Source organism: Amphiura filiformis, chromosome 5, assembly GCF_039555335.1.
Source record: "Amphiura filiformis chromosome 5, Afil_fr2py, whole genome shotgun sequence".
NCBI lineage: Eukaryota > Metazoa > Echinodermata > Ophiuroidea > Amphilepidida > Amphiuridae > Amphiura > Amphiura filiformis.
The window spans coordinates 1,377,408-1,399,107 of record NC_092632.1 but is presented as its reverse complement, the minus strand read 5'-3'; the positions used below and the strand labels follow the sequence as shown (position 1 = coordinate 1,399,107).

General features: G+C 37.3%; 1 protein-coding gene across 2 annotated transcripts in view; it reads right to left on the bottom strand.

Moving 5' to 3' along the window:
* Positions 1 to 6,042: 6,042 nt before the first annotated feature.
* The window catches only part of LOC140152439 (AP-5 complex subunit mu-1-like), a 55,255-nt gene continuing 39,597 nt past the window's right edge, over positions 6,043 to 21,700 (bottom strand). The window contains exons 10-12 of one of the 2 annotated variants that reach the window (XM_072174755.1): positions 13,579 to 13,795; positions 8,432 to 8,528; positions 6,043 to 7,942 (exon numbers count right to left, since the gene is read on the bottom strand). In XM_072174755.1, the coding sequence (XP_072030856.1) occupies positions 7,851 to 7,942; positions 8,432 to 8,528; positions 13,579 to 13,795 (406 nt within the window). In that variant the 3' untranslated portion in view covers positions 6,043 to 7,850. Of the gene's footprint in view, positions 7,943 to 8,431; positions 8,529 to 9,135; positions 9,289 to 13,578; positions 13,796 to 21,700 lie in introns of those variants that run through there. The other variant, XM_072174756.1, reaches the window with a different exon arrangement.

The window sequence follows — 21,700 nt, the reverse complement described above, 5'->3', positions numbered from 1 at the left end:
GCTGAAATATTCCTTCCATACCTCAAGCAGTTCATGGTCATTGGTTGGGGCTGATCCATCTCTCTTTTTGACTTTTACTCCTTTCCTTGAGTTCTTTCCAGAAAGCGAGTGTATGATTTTCCATGTGGTGGTGTAATTCCCCATTTCATCGGCCAGCTTCAGGTCTTCCATCTGCTTATTGTGTGTAGCAAGCTCATCAGAGTTATAGGAGTTGTTAAGGCTGGTGTTCAAGTTCCTCCATCTTTCTCTAGATTGACGAGACTTTGAAATAGAGTACCGCTTTTTGGCCTCATCCCTTTCAAGTTTAAGTCTGATGGTTGCATCTGATACCCAACTTGGCAGGCCGCATGGCTTTTGCTTTCCAATAACTTTCTCAGCAACTTCACGAACTGCTGTCTCAAAGGTCTCATACATATCAGAGATGGGTGTGGCATCATCCATGCTCAAGACCTGGAATCTGTTTGTTAGTTCCAGCTGAAATTCCTCTTTTGTATCAGGGTCTTGCAACTTCTTCCAATTGAATTTTGGTCTCTTGCAAGGTTTTCCTTTGCTTGTTCGCAAACTGGCAGCTAGACGGACGCTCACAATACGATGATCGTACAGAATAATTGTATGCTTGACAGTTGCGGAGAGAATTTACCCACTTGCTGTTTATTAGAATGTGGTCTAACTGTGCATGGGTTGATCCAGCTGGATGTGTCCAAGTCCAGAGACGATTTCTGGGTTGGGGGAATCTCATTTGGGCCGGTCTGAGGTTGTACTCCTGGCAAATGTTGACCAGACGCTCACCATTGTCATTGGTTGAATCATGGTAGCAGTATGGACCAATCACCCATGGATGGGAAAGATGACTATCTGTTCCTATTCTGGCATTAAAATCACCGAGGATGAGATGGATGTCGTGCCTTTTCATACCATCCAAGTGGTCAGATAGAGATGAATAGAAATCCTCCTTGTCAGAAGATGTTGAGCACTCAGTGGGAGCATATACAACAGTGATGCTAAGCTGAGGGTTGCCATGGAATGTTACAAATAGTATCCTCTCGGAAACAGCTTCAACACTCTTAAGACATCTGTGAACATGCTTGGACAAGACCAGAACCACTCCTCCATGCCTTTGCTTGGTAGCAGAACTGTATACTATAACCCAGTTCCTATCGTCTGACCAAAGTTCATCAGTTGGGCTTGGTGTAATTAGACGATGTTCTTGAATTCCGGCAATGTCAATACCTGCATCAGCAGAGCCCATGAATAGCTGATGGATTTTCCCTTGTTGATTAATAGTACGGACATTATACGTGCAAGGTTAGTATAATAGAGGCACGACCTTACTACCATATCAGAATATCAATTGAGATAATAGCATGAAAAAAGATTATAGTGTTAATCAAGATTCTGACAGCGGAGGACACTAATTAAAGCTTTGAAAATCGAATAACTGTTTACGTTAATTAGCTGAAATGAGAGCGCGCACTTAAATGGTTTTGAACACAACGTTATGAAGCACATGTTAAAATGGGTATTTCGATATTTGATTTAATTGGATTAATAATCTTCACAGTCTGTGGTTACAATTAACCTAATACACTATTTTGATGGACGTCTTTCCCGACATCTCGCACAATTCCACGGGGCCAGTCCCGGGGGTCAGTACACTGCATAGTAGTCCGAAGTTTGTGCATGCGTATTCCCGCTGCGTTTTCCGTTCTCTTGCGATTTCCCCTCAAATGATTTGTCATTTACCGGGGGCTGAGACTCAAATTAGCGGGCAAATTAGCGGCATCCAGTGGCGTAGCCCCCTGGCAAAAATTGCCTATTTGGATCCCCGCCACCTAGTACAAGGAAAAAGGAAGGGGAGAGAAAGGAAAATAGAGCAGAGAGAGAGAGAGGGTGTTGTGCACAATTCTGTATAGCACACTAACAATTGATGGAACCCCCGACCTTGGGACACCGCAGTTTGACGTCGAGGACACCACAGTAATGGTGTAGTCGGATTGGTGTATCAACTAAAACTTTCCATTTAACGGGGTGCGATGACTTTCCTCTTTAAAATAGGTCCTGGCTTGTTGAATAGTTTTCTATAGAGCTGATGTGCCTTATCACTAAGCAAAAAAATTATACTGACCATAATTATTGTCAGCATGTGAGGGCAATAAGCCAAGTGCAAACATATTTAGAGAAAAGGCTATCAATTTCCTACATTGAATAGTCTCACTGCAAGGTTGAATGGGCTAAGTAGTCATTGTCATGTGGGGCAGGATTAGATAAAGGCATACAAACGATAATATGAGAAATATTAGGAATTATTTCCTAGAATCTAACCATGTTGGTGGGCTACAATAGCTATTCGAGAGTGGTATAAATGTTCATTCAGAATCCGTGAACATAAAGGGACACAAAAAGTTCAACTCTTTGAATTTCTAATAATTGCTGATGTTGCGACAAAAAGCTCAGTTTGAATATCGAATTAATATGCTTTGGCCTTTCCGCTCTGCTACAAATCTGATTTTAATTAAATAGCGTTTCTGACCTGTTTTTAACAAGCAAACTATTTTGTTTATATAAAACAAAATCCATATTTATTCTTTGTAAAGCTATGTTTTATGGTATTCTTACTTCCGAGGAATTATCGGTTGAATTATCACAACAAATATGTAATTGAATTATGGTCTTGCGGAATAGCAGGTACGAATGCAAGGTTAATGTAGTTACAGTGTAAAACAGAAGTTTAAAATCAAATTTTAACAACATGCACATAATTCATGATCTGCTAATAAGTTTACATGGAAGTCAAGATCGATTAACAGTAGCCTAACAATAACAACAGGTCACCGATTCAAGTGCATAAATATTATATAATTGCACTCATGCGTATTTTCGCGTCCAACGCTCTGTGCGCTCGCATCTTGCAGGATTGTTTCATTTTACTTGCAAGGTGGGCATGGTGGGTGCATTGATATTGGTCAAATTTTCCGACATTTTTAGTATTTTGTTTGTTATAAAAAAATAACTGAAAAAGTTGTTTGTTGTGTATGAAATAAGGTTAATAAATGCGGATCCCTTGTTACTCAAGAGGTTAAACACAATGATCAACCCTCCCCTCCCCCCGGGGAATATCTTGGACGCAGGCAATGGCGTAGCTAGGGGCTAAGGATACATAATGCCCCCCATTCTTGAAAAAATAATTTTGGACAAATAAGGCCTACACACTAATTAATGTTGGTTACAGAAGTTGAGTATCGGTCTTAAAATGTTCTTTAAATTGATTTTGTGCTGAAATGCGCGCGAAGCGGGCGAAAATTTTGACTTTCATCGCTTGGAGGGGCGCAGAATCATGCTGAATTGGTCAATTTGGCGCCCCCCTAAGGGTGGCGCCCGGGGCATGTTGCCCTCCTCTGCCCCCCGGTAGTTACGCCACTGACAATGATACATGCACTTGCGCTGAATATTGATAATGTACTCCCCTGCGGGGCTCGTGCATTGGACGCATCAAGATCTTAGCGGGCATGCATTATTGAGTCCAATTGCTCTCTCAACAAGTGATATACATTTATTAACTTGAACATACAGGGTGTTAAATTAAATGATCGGTACCCATTAATATCCAATGCGCTTTGCCAAGACTGCCACAACAAAATGCAATATTTCAATATGTCAAAAAGCTATAAATTGTCGTTTTCAACAGGAAAAAGTCATTTCAACAGGATCTAATGCTAAATTTGGAAAAAGTAGGCGTTTCATTAGATGACAAATCTGACGGGTACCAATCATTTTGATACATCCTGTACCTGTATAAACAAAAGTCTATCAACCTTTGCAGACCTTACTTTGGTGTTGTAAGTTCACTAATCTTTCAATCTGTAGCATGAATGTATGCACGCCTATAAAGCACTTTACCAACATTTTAACCTAATGCTCTGCGTGTTGGTCATAATTATAGGCTTTGATAACTGTTGAGATTTTCTAGAAATATGAAACACGTTCAATTTTTAAATTTCCTTTCCAAAAGATGGTTCCGTTTGGTTAATTTTGCTAATACCGACATTTTTTGGAAATTCAAAGTGTTTTTTTTTTTTGTGCCATATCTTCTACCGCACATATTTTCCTTCATGTTCATCATTCATTCCTAACTGGTACAAAATCAGTTCAAATATTCCTATTCATTCTGATTAACAGCTATTAACCCTAACCCTGCTGAATCCAACAAAACCTAGGCAACACAAAAGGGAACCTCCACCCAATACACCCTTGTGGTTGGTTTAGGATTAAGACTTCGTCAAACCCTATCTTTCATTTTCAAAATCTGGTTGATCATTCATGTAATTACTTCGTGTAAGCTAATCCTAACCATATCTAACCTCAACCCTAATTTTGTGTGTAACTACATGAAGGAATAACCCAAACTGGTCATCATGCACTTCTAACCAAATGCAATCAAAGTTTCCCTTCGCTGCATATTCTTTCATAATTACACTGATAATATGGGTTGAAAATATTGATTAGTTTTCACCTGACAAAACTGATTATGTTTTGCTTGATCAGGTCCAGTTTATAGTTCCGTTGCTCTTATCTACTTTGTCTAGATCAATATTACAAATGAACACGGTACATTTTATGTGCCTTAATCAGGAACTGTTTTGACAAACAAGTGATAAACAAAATGATTTTTAAATAGCTTCCCTACAGCTGTAATCAGCAATCCAATATTTAACATTAAAATCAATCACAGAAAAGTCAAAAGTTATAATAGTTGTGGCATGGTTTTTGCATAGAAAAACACATATTTGAAGCACCCAGCAACATTTGTGACACGATCTGGTCCATGGGGGCCAAAGGAGGCATTTTTGAAAATTGAGTTACTATGGTTATTGCCTTATACCAACATTAGGCTATCATATACTGAAAACACCAAAGGTCTAGCATACTTGGTTCTAAAGTTATGAAGTTTTGTGATGTCTATTTTCTTATGTATTTTATTGTTTTTTACTCCATATTTTTGACTGCATCTCAGTTTCATATTTGCCGCCTTTGGCCCCCACGGACCAGATCGTGTCACATTTAGACCCAAAACATTTGGAGAAAGAATAATAACAAAGTATGGGCCAATTTTTGTGGTGAAAATGCAAAAAAACAAAACAACACTGGTTTGTGCCAAAGAGAAGATAACATAAACCATGTGCATTTATTACAAAATTCTTTTAATAATCTGGCTCAGTCTCATATACAACAAGAATATCAAGACATATCTACAAAAATTACTTATGAACATTATTTTGAAATATTTGAGTAATACAAGGCGGATGTTGGATATTTAAAAATTTAGATTTTCAGTATTACAGCAACGTCCATAAACGGGAATAAAATGACATCTGCAATACATGCATCTGAGGCATTTCATTGCAATCATAAATTCATGACCGGCACACTACTCTGACATATTTTAGTCAGGACTATAATGATAAGTAACCAATCACGATAAAGCTTTCAGATTTCAGTACTTTTAAAAGCCCAATTAAACTGCCTATTGTGTCCTGAGTAATTTTATTTGATCTTTTAACTTTGTTTACACGTAGAGCTAGTTCATGAACGATTGGAATACCCTCTCATGTAAGCAAGTTGATTCAACAAAAAATTTAGAGCAATTTATGATTTGGAAATTCTCAGATCTCACAGGATGTTCATTGCATTGCATAATACCAAAATAAATCCAAAAAAAACCAACAACAATAAAAGAACAACAACAACAACAGAGCCCCCCAAAAAAAAAGAAGAAGACAAAAAAAAAAGAAGAAAAACCTGTAGCTATAATAAGGTGAATGTGACAGAATGAACTTTTAATTGCTGTGACTTTCCAGTGTTAGTAGTTTGGTATAAAACAGTGAAACAAGTGATTTTCATGCCAAAGTTTATGAAAGTTGTAGGCTTTCTAATGTGTTTGTAGTTTATGTGCCTTCAAATAAAGTTACCTGTAAACCAGTCAATTTTGTTTTTGTGCATTCTTAAGTGAATTTGGGTAAAAGGTGTTTTTGGCTTTGGACACTATTCTTACCTAAATAACTCAATACATGATAATTGATATTGTACTTAGTCTCTTTGCAACTAATCAAAATAGTTCTTATAGGCCAATAATAATTCAACCATTAGTGCCTACGGGGTGTTGTGTAGTGTGCCCCTCATGACTTAATGACTGTAAAGAAATGCTATAGATGTGATCAGCCCTCGAATTAAGGATCTGAAGGGGCACAGCAACTTCTTTAGGGCAAGTTGATAATTGCCTTGGATTTTCTCTGAAAAGGCAAAGCAGCACAGCAGTTTGTAATATTTCAAGAGGGCATCATGGCAACTGTTGAAAATTTGAGAAGGGCACCAAGGCAATTTCTCAAAAGTGAAGAAAACACACACAAACAGTCTGATAGATGATGTTATAATGAAGGGGCAGGGCTGGGCACTGACAGCATATTTTGAGGGCATTACAGCAGTGGGAATGGGCACCCACAGCATTATGCCGAGGGCTGGATGTGATTCAGGTGCCATTTTACTTTTAGCCACAACCTAAAGGTGCACTCCCGAAAAATTCCCACCAGTAAATAAGGACACAGAACCGTAATTCTTGTTTTGATTTTAGAGGAGGGAGCTCTCTATTTGCACATGAAATTTACCCAAAGGAAAAGGAGCCCAAGTATGCACTGCTGTGATACTAAAATCTTAATTTTCAAAAACAATTTTTTTAAAATCTTTCTTTATTCTGTACAACCTTCAGTACAGGGTATATATTGTTATGAATTTGGCAGAGTCACAAATCAAGAATTTTGAAAACATTGAGTTAATGTATGCTTCTTGATACAATCAAGAGGGCTGCATCATGAAGCATTGCACAGTGAGCCTTGTCTGCGAGTGTCGTGCACAATTACATTAATTCCAAATGCATTCTGGACAAAATACATATACCCAAATATTTTCCTCTATGTGTGAACAAAGATGGCAGGAGTCTTGATTCTCCTTTATGATTTCTGTGTTTTTTCAACAGTCAGTTTCATACATCTTGTACAAGGTCATCAACATCATTCATAACTCATTGCACAAAACCCTAACATATGTCCATTTCCGGTTGCTTGTGTAGGAAAGTTGTCTTAAAGTCTTTTTTATTATTTAAATTGTTTTCACAACATTGCTAGCATTAATGTTTTTACAACATTGTTAGCTTTAACAATGTTATAGTAACATTGGTATGATGTTATTTATGATAACATTATTACAAATTTCTTATAACTAAAGTAATATTAATATACAACAAATTAATTTGCTGTTTGACGTCATAACCAATGTTGGCCATCCTGGACTACCACTTTTCACCTGTTTGTAATAATAGCATAGTGTTGTAGTCATTTCCAAGAAAACATCAGAGACACAGCTAAACATTTCAATCCAGTAACCATGGTAACAAAATTGACAAGGGCCCATGATCACTTTGGGCACATGATCATTTTGGCTGAATTCTGAGCACTGCACATATGCCTACATGATCATTACAGCAGCACACTTGGCACAATATCCAATGGGGAAAGGGAATTAGTAAAGTTCCCAGATCTGCACCCAGAATAAATTTACTGGTATCAAAGTCTGTGCAGCATGCAAAATTGTTCAATATCAATGGTAAAATGAGTTTAGTTTTGGTATAAAGCAGGTCTACTGCATACAGCAAAGTTTGGCAAATATTCTCCAGGTATTTCGAGCTGGGTGGCAACTACACCCCTGCCCACATGGTTGGTAGGCCACTTTATGTCTTCAGATGAGTTGTAGGTTTGTACACAGCTGCGTGGCAACTAGACCCCTGGCCACATGGTTGATATTTATGACTTCAGATGCGTTGTAGGTTTGTACACAGCCTGAGCATCACCATAGGAATTCCATACTTTGTATTCGGAAGAAGCAAACTCTCTCACTGAAATAAAATTTAAAAAATAATAGAACAAATAAACACATGAAGAATGAAAATGACATCGCAATCTCAGGAGTCTGCTATCTTGAGATAAATCTAATAACAAGATTATCTTTGGCCTATCTGATGTCAATTTAGCTTTCCCTTATGTATGTATTTGTACTGCTCTTTGGTCTATGGTACATCCACTTTAGGCGTAGTCTGCTATCTTGAGATAAATCTAATAACAAGATTATCTTTGGCCTATCTGATGTCAATTTAGCTTTCCCTCCTGTATGTATTTGTACTGATCTTTGGTCTATGGTACATCCACTTTAGGCGTAGTCTGCTATCTTGAGGTAAATCTAATTACAAGATTCTCTTAGGCCTACCTGATGTCACTTTAGCTTTCCCTCCTGTATGTATTTGTACTGATCTTTGGTCTATGGCGCATCCACTTGCGTAGTCTGCTATCTTGAAGTAAATCTAATAACAAGATTCTCACTGGCCTACCTGATGTCACTTTAGCTTTCCCTCCTGTATGTATTTGTACAGATCTTTGGTCTATGGTGCATCCACTGTGGGTGTAGTCTGCTATCTTGAAGTAAATCTTAAAATCTAATAACAAGATTCTCTTTGGCCTACCTGATGTCACTTTAGCTTTTCCTCCTGTATGTATTTGTACTGATCTTTGGTCTATGGTGCATCCACTGTTGGTGTAGTCTGCTATCTTGAAGTAAATCTAAACAAGATTACCATAAGCCTACCTGATGTTACTTTAGCTTTCCCTCCTGTATGTATTTGTACTGATCTTTGGTCTATGGTGCATCCACTGTGGGTGTAGTCTGCTATCTTGAAGTAGTTTGCTATCTTGGTGTAAATCTAATAACAAGATTCTCTTTGGCCTACCTGATGTCACTTTAGCTTTTCCTCCTGTATGTATTTGTACTGATCTTTGGTCTATGGTGCATCCACTGTGGGTGTAGTCTTCTATCTTGAAGTAAATCTAAACAAGATTCTCTTGGCCTATCTGATGTCACTTAAACTTTCTCTCCTGTATGTATTTGTACTGATCTTTGGTCTATGGTGCATCCACTGTGGATGTAGTTTGCTATCTTGAAGTAAATCTAAACAAGATTCTCTTGGCCTATCTGATGTCACTTAAACTTTCTCTCCTGTATGTATTTGTACTGATCTTTGGTCTATGGTGCATCCACTGTGGATGTAGTTTGCTATCTTGAAGTAAATCTAAACAAGATTCTCTTTGGCCTACCTGATGTCACTTTAGCTTTCCCTCCTGTATGTATTTGTACTGATCTTTGGTCTACGGTGCATCCACTGTTGGTGTAGTCTGCTATCTTGAAGTAAATCTAATAACAAGATTCTCTTTGGCCTACCTGATGTTACTTTAGCTTTCCCTCCTGTATGTATTTGTACTGATCTTTGGTCTATGGTGCATCCACTGTTGGTGTAGTCTGCTATCTTGAAGTAAATCTAATAACAAGATTCTCTTTGGCCTACCTGATGTCACTTTAGCTTCCCCTCCTGTATGTATTTGAACTGATCTTTGGTCTATGGTGCATCCACTTAAGGCGTAGTCTTATATCTTGAAGTAACTCTAACAACAAGATTCTCTTTGGCCTACCTGATGTCACTTTAGCTTTCCCTCCTGTATGTATTTGAACTGATCTTTGGTCTATGGCGCATCCATTTTAGGCACAGTCTGTTATCTTGAAGTAAATCTAATAACAAGATTACCATTGGCCTACCTGATGTCACTTAAGCTTCCCCTCCTGTATGTATTTGAACTGATCTTTGGTCTATGGTGCATCCACTTAAGGCGTAGTCTTATATCTTGAAGTAAATCTAACAACAAGATTCTCTTTGGCCTACCTGATGTCACTTAAGCTTCCCCTCCTGTATGTATTTGAACTGATCTTTGGTCTATGGTGCATCCACTTAAGGCGTAGTCTTATATCTTGAAGTAACTCTAACAACAAGATTCTCTTTGGCCTACCTGATGTCACTTTAGCTTTCCCTCCTGTATGTATTTGAACTGATCTTTGGTCTATGGCGCATCCATTTTAGGCACAGTCTGTTATCTTGAAGTAAATCTAATAACAAGATTCTCTTTGGCCTACCTGATGTCACTTTAGCTTTCCCTCCTGTATGTATTTGTACTGATCTTTGGTCTATGGTGCATCCACTTGTAATCTGCTATCTTGAAGTAAATCTAACAACAAGATTCTCTTTGGCCTACCTGATGTCACTTTAGCTTTCCCTCCTGTATGTATTTGAACTGATCTTTGGTCTATGGCGCATATCCATTTTAGGCACAGTCTGTTATCTTGAAGTAAATCTAATAACAAGATTCTCTTTGGCCTACCTGATGTCACTTTAGCTTTCCCTCCTGTATGTATTTGAACTGATCTTTGGTCTATGGTGCATCCACTTAAGGCATAGTCTGCTATCTTGAAGTAAATCTAATAACAAGATTCTCTTTGGCCTACCTGATGTCACTTTAGCTTTCCCTCCTGTATGTATTTGAACTGATCTTTGGTCTATGGCGCATCCATTTTAGCCAGAGTCTGTTATCTTGAAGTAAATCTAATAACAAGATTCTCTTTGGCCTACCTGATGTCACTTTAGCTTTGCCTCCTGTATGCATTTGTACAGATCTTTGGTCTATGGTGCATCCACTGTTGGTGTAGTCTGCTATCTTGAAGTAAATCTAATAACAAGATTCTCTTTGGCCTACCTGATGTCACTTTAGCTTTCCCTCCTGTATGTATTTGAACTGATCTTTGGTCTATGGCGCATCCATTTTAGGCACAGTCTGTTATCTTGAAGTAAATCTAATAACAAGATTCTCTTTGGCCTACCTGATGTCACTTTAGCTTTCCCTCCTGTATGTATTTGTACTGATCTTTGGTCTATGGTGCATCCACTTGCGTAATCTGCTATCTTGAAGTAAATCTAACAACAAGATTCTCTTTGGCCTACCTGATGTCACTTTAGCTTTCCCTCCTGTATGTATTTGAACTGATCTTTGGTCTATGGCGCATATCCATTTTAGGCACAGTCTGTTATCTTGAAGTAAATCTAATAACAAGATTCTCTTTGGCCTATCTGATGTCACTTTAGCTTTCCCTTATGTATGTATTTGTACTGGTCTTTGGTCTATGGTACATCCACTTTAGGCGTAGTCTGCTATCTTGAGGTAAATCAAATTACAAGATTCTCTTAGGCCTACCTGATGTCACTTTAGCTTTCCCTCCTGTATGTATTTGAACTGATCTTTGGTCTATGGTGCATCCACTGTTAGTGTAGTCTGCTATCTTGAAGTAAATCTTAAAATCTAATAACAAGATTCTCTTTGGCCTACCTGATGTCACTTTAGCTTTTCCTCCTGTATGTATTTGTACTGATCTTTGGTCTATGGTGCATCCACTGTGGGTGTAGTCTGCTATCTTAAAGTAAATCTAATAACAAAAATAACGAGGGAAAAATTGTCACATACAATGTAAGGACTGCTTAACATCATTGCATCATCATCATCGTTCTTAAGGTGAAGGCTTGTGCATGTGCATTGATTGAATTAATTAACTGATTAGATTATGGTGATTGCATATAGCTAACCCTGAATTTCTAAGGTAACTACAGTACAGGTACAGTGATGCAGCGGTAGGGGCTCTGACTCATAATTGTGTTGTGCACTTAAACAGATGGCTGTAAATGCAGACGATTTAGCCAGATGGCTGAAAATTCAGAAGATTTAGCCAGATGGTTGAAAATTCAAAAGATTTAATATGTTTTGCAGAAGACAGAAGATTGTCAGCAAATGAGGAAGTCTTCTGCAGGATCAAGAAGGGTTGGCAGCTTTGCCTTAACCTCTACTTGTCTCTCTCCACCCAGATGTATAAATGAGTATCAGTATAATATAGTGCTGGGAAGGTAAAACAGACTTGTTGTGTAGGAGGAGTGGCAACCCCTCCCCCAATTCAAGGAGTCTAGCCCAGATGAAAAGGGAAAAGAGATGGGCTGATTAATAGATAAAATTTCAAAATATGCTACTGGCATATGCAAAGCCAGTTCATTGGTAATTTTGGATTCACTGCATGAAAAAGGTTGCCCACCCCTGGTCTGTATGCATTTTCAAATATCTTTCAGATGTTGGTTCCTTTAATTCAACTAACAATTCAAATTATGCAAAGGATCAAAAAAGTGTTCCTAACAAACAGCCTTGGTCTGTATGCATTTCCAGATCTCTTTCATGCATTGGCTACTTTAATTTAACTAACAATTTAAATCAAGCAAGGATCAGAAAATTGTTGGTAACAAACCACCTTCCAAATTGCATTAGTTGGAATCAATTTGCAGTCTCTGAAACAGCTTTAAGCAAATAACTGAGAGACCATTGATTCTCATTACATTGACTTGTGTAAATTGAGATGGAACAAAGCAAACATGTCCTTACTATAGTGATGCATCTCAATTGACAAGAAAGGCAATAAGCAATCCAAATAATATTGTATTCTTCTATAATATTTATCACAGACAAGGTCATTGTTAGCTAATTTTAACACTACACTCTGATGTACAAAATGTAACAGGATCAAAATCAATACATAGTTGGTATGAATGTAAGGGATGGTGCAATAATTATGTGTACCCCGGGGTGGTGAATTATAGGAGGGGGCAAAGATTTTTTGGCAGACCAAAAGGGGGGGCAAGCATTTTTTGGCAGGTCGAAAGGGGGGGGCAAGCGATTTTTGGCAGGTCTAAAGGGGAAGGAAGCAATTTTGGCACAGATATTTTGGGCATCGCTTCCATATTACGCTCTAAAAGGTGTAGGAAAACATGCAAAACTTCCTGCTCGCTACGCTCGCATTATATGATAACACAATTTAAGGTTATAAATTAGGGTTCCCAAAATCTTACTGTGTAAAGGGGAGCAAAGATTTTTTGGCACGTCGAAGGGGGGGCAAAGGTTTTTGGCATGTTGAAAGGGGGCAAAGATTTTTTGGCACGTCGAGAGGGGGGGGCAAGCGATTTTGGCAGACCACTTTGAGAATTCACCACCTCGGGGGTACATATAATTATTGCACAGCCCCTATGTGTGTGAAAAATGACTGTTTGGTTAGTGTTCCCCTACCGACAACCGTAGTTCAGACTTCTGCATCCCAACCCCAAATATTTTGAAGCCTATGGGTGGAAAAAGATTTAATACTACAGATATTCCAAAAATCTACCAAATTGTCAAATTGTGAATAGCTGTTTATTGAATCCAGTCACTGCAAATCTACTAGATTAACACAGGCTATTAGGTTATTGACATTTCAACTAATTTGATTTTTGACACACACATATAAACAAATTATAGGAAACCAATCAAATATCACCTGCTTTAATTGTATTACCTTGACATAGCAAGAAAGCAAATTGATTTACATTATTTACAAATCAATACAGCAGAAACAGCAATAATTTACCATCACTATTCCTCCAAGGGTTGAACACTTTACCAACTAACAACCTAAAACAACAACAACTAATAACAACCAACAGACAAAAATACAATTTTTTGTATGTGTTCTGGTGACAAATGCATTACATGATGACATGCCATGTAAAATGCACAATTTGTTTTTCATACTTACCAAAAGATATGCATTAATCCCATGACAGAATGGGTCTTCATACACACTAGTATCATGTTTCCTGTTAGCTTCAGCAAAGCGGATCTTGGCTTGTAATGTCACCTCTAATGTCTTTGATGGGAATCTCTGTCCTATGTCCCAGCCTACTCTCCTCCGATCACTCGATAGAATCACTGTACCATGACTAGGAGTGGCATCTATGTCTGATACAGGACCTCTGAAATTGAAATAGGAAATAATGTGAGCATTACTGATGGGAATCTCTGTCCTATGTCCCAGCATACTCTCCTCCGATCACTTGAAAGAATCACTGTACCATGACTAGGAGTGGCATCTATGTCTGATACAGGACCTCTGGAATTGAAATAGGAAATAACGTGAGCATTACTGATGGGAATCTCTGTCCTATGTCCCAGCCTACTCTCTTCCGATCACTTGATAGAATCACTGTACCATGACTAGGAGTGGCATCTATGTCTGATACAGGACCTCTGGAATTGAAATAGGAAATAACGTGAGCATTACTGATGGGAGTCTCTGTCCTATGTCCCAGCCTACTCTCTTCCGATCACTTGATAGAATCACTGTACCATGACTAGGAGTGGCATCTATGTCTGATACAGGACCTCTAGAATTGAAATAGGAAAATGAAGAGAGCATTACTGATGGGAATCTCTGTCCTATGTCCCAGCCTACTCTCCTCCGATCACTTGATAGAATCACTGTACCATGACTAGGAGTGGCATCTTTGTCTAATACAGGACCTCTGGAATTGAAATAGGAAAATGAAGAGAGCATTACTGATGGGAATCTCTGTCCTATGTCCCAGCCTACTCTCCTCCGATCACTCGATAGAATCACTGTACCATGACTAGGAGTGGCATCTATGTCTAATACAGGACCTCTGGAATTGAAATAGGAAAATGAAGAGAGCATTACTGATGGGAATCTCTGTCCTATGTCCCAGCCTACTCTCCTCCGATCACTTGATAGAATCACTGTACCATGACTAGGAGTGGCATCTATGTCTGATACAGGACCTCTAGAATTGAAATAGGAAAATGAAGAGAGCATTACTGATGGGAATCTCTGTCCTATGTCCCAGCCTACTCTCCTCCGATCACTTGATAGAATCACTGTACCATGACTAGGAGTGGCATCTATGTCTGATACAGGACCTCTGGAATTGAAGTAGGAAAATGAAGAGAGCATTACTGATGGGAATCTCTGTCCTATGTCCCAGCCTACTCTCCTCCGATCACTTGATAGAATCACTGTACCATGACTAGGAGTGGCATCTATGTCTGATACAGGACCTCTGGAATTGAAATAGGAAAATGAAGAGATCATTACTGATGGGAATCTCTGTCCTATGTCCCAGCCTACTCTACTCCGATCACTTGATAGAATCACTGTACCATGACTAGGAGTGGCATCTATGTCTGATACAGGACCTCTGAAATTGAAATAGGAAATAATGTGAGCATTACTGATGGGAATCTCTGTCCTATGTCCCAGCCTACTGTCCTCCGATCACTTGATAGAATCACTGCTTCATGACTAGGAGTGGCATCTATGTCTGATACAGGACCTCTGGAATTGAAATAGGAAAAAGAAGAGAGCATTACTGATGGGAATCTCTGTCCTATGTCCCAGCCTACTCTCCTCCGATCACTCGATAGAATCACTGTACCATGACTAGGAGTGGCATCTATGTCTGGTACAGGACCTCTGGAATTGAAATAGGAAAATGAAGAGATCATTACTGATGGGAATCTCTGTCCTATGTCCCAGCCTACTGTCCTCCGATCACTTGATAGAATCACTGCTTCATGACTAGGAGTGGCATCTATGTCTGATACAGGACCTCTAAAAGGAGGTTCACAAGCCCTGGGCGGGGGAGGGTGGGTCAATTTTGGTAATTCATGTTACGCATGAATTATTTTTGAATTAGCGATCAAGGGATCAATGATTTAGCTCAAGAGGGCAGCATATTAATTTTTAATTAGCATGATTAGCTAACCATGTATGCCGTGTTCTTTTGCTTACTTATCAAGCTGAACACTGTTTAAAAATAGATATGCTGCCATCAAGAGCTAAATTGCTTGATCCCTTGTTCTCTAATTCAAAATAATTCATGCTTAACATGAATTTATCAAAAAGATCAATCCAGATTCAGCCGTCTGCTGAATTCATAACGATATGATGAAGTTCCGCAACCAATTCCATATGTAAGGAGCAGCTGAAGTAAGCAATCATTTCCCCAAGACCTGTAAGTCTGTGGATCAGATACAAGAAATTTGGCATTTGAGCAAATTTGTGATGTGATTTCCAAGAAATGAGATGATCAGAGATGTTAAGATGTAGACATATCAATCGCTTATCTGTAAACATAAACAACATAAACAAGAGTTTTAACAAAATTCCTGTAGAATAGCAGAATCATAATTTTTTCATAGTAGAATTTCAGGGGGGGGGGACAAATACCTCCCATACCCCCCCTTGGCACCGCATGTCTATACAGTTTGTGTGATTTGCTGAAAGACAAAATTAAAAATAAAATAAAAAGTGAATGAAGAAAGCGTATAGACTTCACTCTTCACTGCAGAATGCATTGTGATATCAGGTCATGAACTTTTTCCATCAAATTCATCAATAATGTAATTTATTATTGACTACATTTTACTGCTCACTGAACTATACTGTAATTGACTATTATCCACATGAAGTGGTGTAAGGCCAAGTAAATAAATACCTGTTAACATAATAGAAAATTTACAAATAATTTGATCCAACCCAGAGATATCATACTAGTTCTTTGTATTTACTTTAATATTGTAAACAATATTTGACAATCTATTAGCCTGGTGTCTTCTTCATTTTTGTAAAATTCTTGAAATTCTGGTGGGTTTTTTTTTATTTGAATTGTTAACTTTGTTTCATAATTATAGGTTAATACATGTAAATGTATAAGAAGTGTTGAAAAGTGCATGATTATCTCAAAATAGATACAATTGGAAATAACAAGAGTCCTTTTTATAAGATAATGGAAATTTGACAATGAAAATAATAGTAAACATTAGGAAAATAGTAAGTAAACCCCTGGATGAGAAACTTATATATATATATTTATTTATTTTTTGGCTTGCGCAGTAATATAATACAGCCTGCAGGTGTCATGGTTCATACAATGTTCTATACAGCATTAAACTACGGTTACCAACCTCACAATTTGGTATATCAGCCCAATTGGGCCAATTACTAAGATTTCACTGAAACATTCGGCCCTTTCTGTGCCATAGAAACCAATGGTTAAGAACAAAATTGGGTGAGTTTTTAATACCCCTGACTACCCCAATTCTTGGCAGTTTCTTGTTTTACAGAAATTAATGGTTATAACAAAAATTGGGTGACTTTTCCCTGATTTGACATGCAATTTGAGCTTTAATGTTCAGCAACACTGGTTCTACAGCATTCAACATCCACCTGTTATTCATGGATGTGTATTGTTGTTGGTACATGTATAAACTAGCTGTTGGCGATTACTGTTCAATTGAATGTTAAGCATTAACTGTCTGAAAAGCGAAGAAAAAAGCAGTGAGTATCATAATTATAGAACCTATACTCTGATCAGCTCGTAATAGGCGGGACTCATAACATTGAGGATTGATACAGAATGTTGTACCCACAGCTAAACGCAAGCTGTGCACTACACCTAAGCGAACTGAATTTATGCAGACGTAGGTTTTTTTTTATTTATTGATTCACGCAGTAACAAAAACGAATAATGCTTGCCTATTACGAGCTGATTATAGCAAACAGGTTATTTATTTATCATTTGAGTCCGTAATTATAGACTAATCAGGGAAGTGCCTAGTGGCACTTCCTGACTAATCATAGCCCTTTAAAAAAAGTACCAAAAAGTGGTAAATTCTCTATATTATAAGCATGCAGTTATCAATGTGGCTACCACTATTTAATAATATTAACTAGAACTAAAAATATGCAAATAACATGACGCAAAACTATACTGCACATCAGGCCACAATATACTATCACCATACCAAGTTTGAAGTTGATCGGTTATTTCATTTAAGGGTAGACGAGGTATTGTTGGTCGAAGCAACCTAAAAATCAATTTTCATTATCTAGATCAATATATTATTGAAAATTAACACCTTGATGTTTTGCAAAAGTTCATTCTACAAATCGTATATACTTTGCAAACTTGCTTAATTTATTGTTGTTAATAAGTTATGTACGTTTTACAAAAAATGTAACTCAAGAACCGCAGCACCTATAAAAGTATATCTGTGATATTTTAATTCTTCTACACGCTCACTATGAATTGAGCAATGCAGTTTTTGCCAAAGCTCACTACCATTCATACGATACTGTGAACTACCAAATCACAAGTTTAAAATAATTAATAACCTTAAGCTGCAGCCCCCCCTGCAGAGTGGATTAATGAAAATGTAGGTAAATATGAAAATAAGCTCATTAATATTCATAAATATGCAAATAACATGACACAAAACTATACAGCATGATTAGGCCACCATATCCTATCACCATACCAAGTTTGATATAATATTGGATGGCTGAGCATGATACCATAACATATCGGATGAGTCATAAAAATATCGGATGAGCCAACGGCGAGTTCGATATTTGTATGACGAATCCGATATGTTATGGTATCATGCGAAATAAGCCATAAAATATTATCATTATTAGGTTTTCTTAACTCCTAATAACCCTGAAAACATAATAATGAAGTTGATCGGTTATTGCGTTTAAACTGAAGATTGGATTAATGACAATGTAGGCAGATATTCATAAAGATATACAAATCACCCAACAAATCAATATAAAATAATAATCATTTGATGAATAAAGCAAATGTTCTGAGGTCATTTGCTTGTAAAAGTAACAAAATACGTACTGCAACATTTTAATGATTGAATTGTTATTGTTTTTTATTTGTTTCTTGTATCAGATGTCTTCTATAGTACTCCAGCTTCTCCCATTTGCTGTTACAACTGTAATATACTTCCTCTACTCAAAACAGCAATCACCCACAAATGCTGCCAGCTTCCAAACCGTCATTATAAAGTGTCTACCAACCATATGCCTCTGTGTATTTGTACTATCCTACATACCAAACCATCCAGCCAAGATATACCCACTACTCATTCTGGTAGGTCTGGTATTTTCTGCCATTGGTGATGCACTCCTTGTATATGGATATGAGCAAACTTTCTTACTAGGTCTTATGAAGTTTGCAGTCGGACATATAATGTACACCATTGCATTTGGATTGCATCCATTCAAGTTACCAGTGCTGCTAGTTCTTGCTGTGATTGGGACTCTAGGCTACATCTACCTACTACCAGGTTTACATGGAAACCTCTCCCTTTACACTGCCCTATATATTCTACTGACTGTGGTGATGGACTGGCGTGGTATTTCAAGGGCTAGTTTGACCGATAGCACATGGTCTGAGTGGTGTGGATGCCTTGGGGTGATATCGTTCTCTGTGTCAGACATGGTTTTGGGGATCAACAAATTTCGTTACCATGTCCCATATGAAAACTTGATCATCATGTCTACATATTTCCTAGCACAGCTTGGGATAAGTCTGTCAGTTGTACCCTCTTAAATTATCAATGAAGAAAGATATTATATTAAAGAAAAGATATGTAAATTCAGCCTTTTGGCTTCATGTATGTAATTCAGCCTTTTGCCTTCATGTATGTAATTCAGCCTTTTGGCTGCCATATGCATTGTTGTAATAAACCTTGAATAATAAGAAAAGTTATCCTGAGAGATGACTCTATTATCTCTATATGACTATGCTATAGCTCTGCACCTGCATCGCAACAAAATCATCACATTGTCACATTCAATGATCAGTGAATTTCTCAACTTGTGTTCAAATTAATTCACTCAGTAATTTTTTATGGGCCACCCTGTATAGCTATTTTTATCAAGTTTGTGTATTAATGCCAATCCTTCATGTTAGGGCTCGACCGATATGGCATTTGTCTACCGATACGATATCGATGTTGTAATATCGGCCGATATTGGATATGATCCGATACCGGTAAAAAAACAAAAACTTAATTTTTTTTTGGTGACTTTGGAGAACCACTGGACCTATTCTGAAGTGCTAGGATCATTCACAGTTAATTTTTTTAAAAATTAGAAAAAATTACAGTTTGTTTTTCTTAATATGCAAGCAATTAACTAATGTTTACCTCTTCATGTATCACATATTATAGATGCATTGGTTTTCCATGCATGTGCTAGATGAAGAGGTAAATATTGGTTAATGGGAGCAAGTAATTTTGAAAATTCACCTCCATGCATAATTATTCCACAGTCTAGTACTATAACTTATACTAAAATATATGTCTCAGTAAAGTAAAAATTGATTTTTTGAAAGCTAAAAGAATCCTTACACATGTTAGTTAAAAATAAAGTATACAGGGTGTCCCAGAAAAAATTACTGAGTGAATAAAATTGAATGTAAGTCGTGAAATAGACATCAGAATCATAAATTTTAAAATGTAGCGCATAGCGTATTTTATTGCGCATAACATACGAAAATTTTATTTGATTCGGTTCACTGGTTGCAAAGAAATTAACGATTACACAATGCACGCATCAATGCAGTTCATTCCAAGTTTGATCAACAGGCGCTTTTTTATACGCGCTCACCGCTTCCTAAAGTTTGTGTATCTCATTAAGTCCACATTATCTATTTTATAATTCGACGTTGTTATGTTATTCATGCTTTCACTGAAGATGAATAATAGTTTGTCCAAGAAAACTTTGATTTCTGCAATTGGAAGCTTCCAGCTTTCCATTCTTTTGGTTGTGCAACTTTCCAAAGAACATTTAAGCCAAGAATGACAATGATCAAGTGCTTACAGCTTTACATGTGATTTTTGATACCATGTAACATTAATGTTGAAATTTTAAAATATTATATCTTGGAAATATTCCAAAAACATTAATGTGTCTGAGAAATTTTTCAAGCCAGCTGGAAATCTTTATGCAATAATTCTTTATTCAACATTTATATCAATATTAATGAAAAAAGATATTTACAAGAACCGAGCATCATCTTACATGCAAGCTTTCATTTTCAATATCGTGCAGATTTTCAAATTTGAACAAAACCTAATTTAATGATTTGCAAGAAACAGATTGTTTAAAAAGAACGAAAAGGATTTCACCAAACAAAATATGAAACCCATTGACAGTTAACCACTAGTGCGCATTGTGTTGACTGATCTTTCTTTCAACCTTGGAATGAAGTGAATTGATGCATGTGTTATGTAATCGCTCATTTCTTCGCAATCAGTCAACCGATTCCAGTAAAATTAGCGTATAAGATGCAGAATCAAATGGGCTATACGCTGATTTTTAGATGTGTGGATTCTGATGTCTATTTCTCGACTTACGTCCAAATTCATTCGCCCAGTAATTTTTTCTGGGACACCCTGTACATAGTTTTTCCAGAAAATATAGATTGAATAAAAGTGACCTTGAAAACGTTTAATGTTTGTTAATTGTTTGCATAATTTACATAATCATGTTATGTTACTAGGTCTAAACTTAATATTCACAAAAGAGGTTTAAGTGTAATTAGACCAAGTCCAGTGTACACTTTGTCTAATTAGACCAAGTCCAGTGTTACACTTTGTCTAATTAGACCAAGTCCAGTGTTACACTTTGTCTAATTAGACCAAGTCCAGTGTTACACTTTGTCTAATTAGACCAAGTCCAGTGTTACACTTTGTCTAATTAGACCAAGTCCAGTGTTACACTTTGTCTAATTAGACCAAGTCCAGTGTTACACTTTGTCTAATTAGACCAAGTCCAGTGTACACTTTGTCTAATTAGACCAAGTCCAGTGTTACACTTTGTCTAATTAGACCAAGTCCAGTGTTACACTTTGTCTAATTAGACCAAGTCCAGTGTTACACTTTGTCTAATTAGACCAAGTCCAGTGTACACTTTGTCTAATTAGACCAAGTCCAGTGTTACACTTTGTCTAATTAGACCAAGTCCAGTGTTACACTTTGTCTAATTAGACCAAGTCCAGTGTTAC